Below are 5,809 nucleotides of genomic sequence, written 5' to 3'. Positions count from 1 at the left end.
CCAGGGCAGTGGTGGAGTCCCCACCCCTGGAGGGGTTCCCAAGCTGTGGAGATGGGGGGTGAGGGACACGGGGCAGTGGGGACCTGGCACTGCTGGGGAAGGGTTGAACTTGATGAGCTGAAAGATATCCTCCAACCAAAACAACCCCATGATTCTGTGAAATCTCCTGCTGCAGGATCTTGCCAAGACTTGCTAATATCTGGGATTACACATCTAATATTCAAGGCTTTGGACAGAGAACAAAATTGCTTTTCCACCCAGGGTCTGTTTTCAGCAAGGTGTTCTGCAGGGCTCTCCTGCGAGGCTGCTGGGCTGAGGCAGTACCAGGGCACTGTGCTCTGAGCACAGCAGGCACACCTGGGCAGGGGGCTGGCAAGAGGGGCTGTGCCACGAGGGCTCCTGGCATCTGCTCTGTGAGTGTCCCCCCCCAGGCACTGCCCTTGTGCCCCAACATCTGCCCCTCCCAGAGCCAGCTCTGGGGCCCCAGGGAAGGAAACTCTGTGTCCCTTTCTCTTACTTTTCTTCCTTTGGTAGTTGTGCCTCCTCCAGAAGCGCATGTTGATCTTGGGCCATGACTCTGTCTTCTCAATCACTGTAGCCTCCACACGGACGAGATCTTTCCTTCAAGATACATTTTAAAAGTATCACTTTTCCATTATTTACACTCTGTTCCTACTGTGAGCAGGATTCTGGGGAAAAGCGAGGCTCAGACAGCACGTCCTGCCTTGCAGAGCCCAGCCCCACAGAAGGAGGGAGATGTCAGGCTCTTGGCTTCCCAGTGCAGACCCCAAAGCCTTGAGGTGCTGCAGGTGACCAGCCACGTGGCGTGGTGGTGAGCAGGGCAGCACCTCTCTGCCACTGAGGGCTGAGATCAGAACTGCTGCACAGGCAGGAGTAGGAGGAACCTGCAGGAACCTGTAAGATTGCAGTAAGATAAATTCCCCTGGCATGTTCACATGATCTTATGTGTCCTGCTTTGCTCAGGGGACAGGTGAAACCCACACATGGTCCCTTCTCCTGTGCTATGCTGGTCAGCACAAGTCCTTTCTCCTTCTAGAAAGCATCACAGATGGCTGGAGTAAAGTCTTCTCACCTTGCTCACCTGACTAAGCCCTGGCAAAGGCTCAGTGAAAAGGACATGTCCCACTGTTCTAGCATGAAGCACAGCTAACTGGCTGCTGGAGCAAGTCACTTCTCCTCCCACACGCCTCTTCTGCCTCCCACTCCTGGTCTGTCCTGCTTGTTTACCCCAAACTGGAAGAGAAGATGAGGACTCACTGAGGACTTCACATACTGCTCCCTACCCTGCAGCTGGGCGAGTTCAAGCTGAGCTGTGAGACCACTCAAATAAATTATTTCTAGATCTCATTCTACACATGAAGTTCTCAGCAAGTAAACATCCTCTCTCCCTGAGGATGGAGATGAGGAGAGACTACAGCCTGTGCTTCCTCCACAGGCCCCTCCACACTACCTCAGTGACTGTGAACACACCTCCTGCCCACCCGGGGACCCTGCAGAGCTCCAGGGGAAGTCCTGCTGACGTTACAAGAAGAGCACTGGGAGTTCCATCTGTCTGCAAAACACCAGAGCTGGGACACAGAGTGGCCTGAGGTACGTGCTGGAAGACCAGGCACCTGTCCACCCCCTGTCCACACAGCCTCCAGACAAGGGCCAGCCTAATGCTTTGGGAAGTGTGGTTTCCATCAGCAGCCACACTGGAGGAGGAGAGACTCTTCCCTGCAGCATCAGTGCAGAACACTATTAAAAGTTCATTAGCATGCTCCCTTCAGCGCCAGAAGACATTTAAAGAACATTTTCCTGACAAACGACTCTGTCTGCACTGAAGGGGGCAGAGGGGGGACGCCCATCAGGCCCAACTGCTCCAGCAGGGTCACCAGGAGGCCAAAGGCTCCCAGACATTCACCACTGCTCCCAGAGTGGCTGCTGGGGTGCAGTGTGTGCCTGAGATGGAATCCCTGGGGCAGGAGGGGAGGGCAGCCAGGGGAGAAAACTGATCTATCTGCATTCAGCAACCAGCCCAGAAGAAAACAGACCTTAGACAATCTGGATTTCAAGGCAGCACTGGGTGACCCTGAGACTCCAGCTGCAGGCTGAGCACAGCGACAGGGCCTGGGAGCACTCCTGAAGCCCTGGGCCCTCCTCAAGCCCTGAGCTCTCCTGAAGCCCTGGGCACTCCTCAAGCCCTGGGCACTCCTCAAGCCCTGGGCACTCCTCAAGCCCTGGGCACTCCTCAAGCCCTGAGCTCTGCAGGGTGAGGGGGAGGCCAGGGCAGGGCTGAGCTCCCTGGCAGGCCCTGTGCCACCAATGCCATCAGGGAGCTCTGCTGTCTGCATCGAGGTCCTGCCCACTGAAGGCTCAGGCAAAGCAAACTCCCACTGACTTCTCAGAGGCTGGGACTGTAAAGGCATGTAAGAAACTCTCTAGTGATGGCCACATGGGAAAACTGGAAAGCAGCCAGGCCAGATAAAGCGCCGGGGTCAGTGAGATCTCTGTGCTGCTCTCAGGAGGGGCAGGGTTTGAGCAGCACAGCCACACACAGCTTGCACCACTGGGCTGCAGCAGCTGCCCCAGCCTAAGGCAGAAACACTGGCACAGACCAGCAGACAAGTGTCCCCCCCACATCACTCAGATGTTGACATGCTTTCAAGCAAGTCTTTAAAGGTATTGTTAAGACAGTAGAGTATCCAAGTGTGGTTTAACTCATCAAGTCAACGTTCAAGGCTGACAGGCCCTGGTGAGTCCTCTGTGTGACAAAGCATGAGGACCTGCTGGCTGAAAGGCAGAAACCAACTTGCTGGTGAAGTGCATATGAACAGAAAAGTTCTCAGCAAAACAGAGCCCAAGGAAAAAAAAAATCTTTATCGACTGTTTTAGGTATGACTGGAATGCCCACAGAAATAAAAAGGGGGTCACACATTTCCCAGAGCCTGGCCCAGACAGTCAGGCCCTGCTGCTTCCAGCAGCAAAACGCTTCCTGACAAAGCACATCCATCAGGTTTTGCAGGAGGCAAGAAGAATTCACACCAAAATCTCACAGATCTAAGCTGGGCTGAAGGCCATTGTCATTAAGGAGTGAAAAAGAACCAGGCAAGCTGCAACGCCCCAGGAGCCTGACTCTCAGAGGTGATAATTCCAACTGACAAGCTCACTCACTCCCTGCTGAAGGGAACCAAATCCCAGCCTGGCTGTCTGGGAGAAGAACAGGTCCAGGGTCCCTTGGAGCCACTGAAGCCACTGCAAAAATGGGCAAGGAGGAGGATAAAGAGCAAGGTTCAGCGAGAGGACAGAATTCCCATCGGCTGTGCTTTGTCTAGAAATAATCCCAGCTCCCTCACAGAGGCACCACCCTCAGCACTCGGGCCTACAGCAGCTGAGGGCACTCACAGGATGGTGAAACACCAACCTGCCCAAGGCTACACTCACCCCTGGTCACAGCTTCACCAGCCCACAGCAGTGTCTGCACTGCACAGCTACACCGAGTGGAAGCACACGCTGCCCGGAGCCCCTGTGCCAGCCGAGGGGACAGCACATTGCTCAGATTCCAGAGCAGAAGCCAGCCACAAGTTCCCAGAATAGCCTCTGCCACGCAGATATGTTTTGTTGCACTGTTGTTTTTTAAAGGCTTTGGAGGAGTGTCATCTTGGGAGGTATCTGACTGCTGCAGACCATTAAAACAGGCCCATCTGTCCAACCCAGGGCCAGCTCCTGCCCGCCCCCGGCCCGTGCAGCCCTGAGGAGCTGCCTCACAGACACTGGGGCCAGTCACCCACGGGCCTGTTTCTGAGACAACACAGATCAAACTGCCTCTGTTCCCATCTAACCCCCCATCTCCCTTCCAAAATAGCTGTGGCTTATGCACAGCTGGGAACTCTGTAAGGAACCGCAGTCCACACTGCTCGCGGTGACACGCCAGGCTCTGCTCTCTCCTCTCCTCCTCCTGCTGGGGGGCTGGGGACTCAGGAGCTTTCCCTGGGGCTCAGAGGGACACTGGCACCTTCCCACCAGCCTTCCATTCTGCCTGGTCAACCTCCTCGCCCTGCCCAGGTCACTGGGGTTTGAGCTCACTCTGGCAGATCTGTGGTCTGCTCTGCTTCAGGCAGCTGAGAACACTCCCCACACACGTGCGGCACCTGCAGGGGCCAAACAGCTGCTCTCCCTCTGCCCAGAGCTCCTGGGTCTCGGGCCACAGCCCACATCCAGCACACTCCCCGAGCTGCAGAGATCCACCCCAGGGACACCAGCTAAGAGAGCAGGTGAAGGGTGGTGCTCTTCAAGCACCCAGCATGGCACGGCCCTGTCCACAGAACTGGGGCTCTCATTTCAGCTCCTGCAAGATGACATTTCTAGTCCTAATAACAAGATTCCTCTTCCTACAATCTTCTGCAAGATTTCACATTGAATTATTGCCAACATCTGGCAATAATTCAATGACTCCTGGTGATCTGCTGTTCCGGATCTCTGCAGGACTGTTAAAAGCACTGGCAGCCCTCAAAGTCCTGTCCAACACAGGGAGCCAAGGCAGTTACCACCAGCACAACCCAAGGCATGATATTAACAAACACCTCAAAAAAATACCAGCACCCCCCTGGCACCACAGAAAGCACTCAGAACTGAAACCAGTCTGAAACTAGGTGGTATTTCTAACCTGGATCTACAAGGCACCAAGAAATTACTCTGAGAATACAGGTTCCTCCTTATCTGACCATCCTCTGCCAGCTGCTGCAGTTCAAGCCAAGAGCTAAACGTGGTTTAGCCTGTGACCAGAGCCCAGCCAGGGCTGCCAGGTACTCCGAGCACCTACAACCCACCTTATCTCCACTTACATTTTATCCCTAAAATCTCTTGCCCTGGGGAAAACAACAGCTGATGACTTTGCTTCTGGCTCGTGCTCAGAGCTGAGGGATAATGCCTGGTCCATGCACCACTTCCTCCTGGTGAAGAAGAGGCTGGAGGAGCAGCTGTGTGCCAGCCTGGGCAGCAAGCCCTGCAGCACTGGGGTGGAGATGGTGCCAATGGGCTAAACCCCAGTCCTGGGATTGCTGGAGCTTGTGACTAGGAGGAAGGGACAGTGAGGAACTTTAAGATTGAGGCCTGTTGGGTTAAGACAAGGGCAATAAGAACTGGGTTAAAAGAACTAAGTCAAATTAAGAGATGAAGGGATGGGAAAGGATGTCTGGGTTATTCCAAGATGACGACCACCAAAATTAGGGTGAGAGCATAAAGATGTTGAAGAGGAAGATTTACTGCTGGTTTGTGCAAGGCTTATGCCATGAGAAAAAGATCCAACCCAACAGAGGTGAACATCCAACAGTTACCTCAGCAGTGGGTACTGCTGCTCTGTCCTGGCACTGTGGCAATGGTTGGAGGCAGCAGAGGTTGCTCAGCTTGTTTTATTGGTGACTCTTTTGAAAGACACAGGGCTGGAAAAAAAGCTAGTGCTGATAAATCCAAGTTTCTCTTCAGTTTCACGGACTGTAGGAGCCCTGAAGCTACAATTAAGTACAAAAATTGTCTCAAAGGTAATTCTCATAGGAGACATCTTACCCCAGGAGAGGCCTTCCAATAAGCGTGAAGTCGTCAGCACCAACCAGCAAAACCTGTGGAAAATAAATCAGGCACAGATCACTGGCTCACTCTGCCAGCAGAAATGCAAACAATGTTCCAAACCCTACAGTCCCCACAGAGGAGCTGAACAGCTTAAAAATAGCCCTTTATGCCTTTCAGGCCTGACAGGGTTATTCGGGGGGTGGACGGCGGGGAAGGCAGCTGAGAGCCACAGAGCAGATTC

General features: G+C 53.8%; 1 protein-coding gene across 1 annotated transcript in view; it reads right to left on the bottom strand.

The window, feature by feature from the left end:
- Positions 1-5,809, bottom strand: part of MRPL21 (mitochondrial ribosomal protein L21) — a gene marked incomplete at its 5' end in the record, with an annotated part of 14,223 nt that overhangs the window by 753 nt on the left and 7,661 nt on the right. The window contains 2 exons of the mRNA XM_008944826.1: positions 518-621; positions 5,566-5,618. Of these exons, the coding sequence (XP_008943074.1) occupies positions 518-621; positions 5,566-5,618 (157 nt within the window). The remainder of the gene's footprint in view (positions 1-517; positions 622-5,565; positions 5,619-5,809) is intronic.

Source organism: Merops nubicus, unplaced genomic scaffold (assembly GCF_000691845.1).
Source record: "Merops nubicus isolate BGI_N331 unplaced genomic scaffold, ASM69184v1 scaffold20127, whole genome shotgun sequence".
NCBI lineage: Eukaryota > Metazoa > Chordata > Aves > Coraciiformes > Meropidae > Merops > Merops nubicus.
This window is presented reverse-complemented; position numbering and strand designations above follow the sequence as displayed.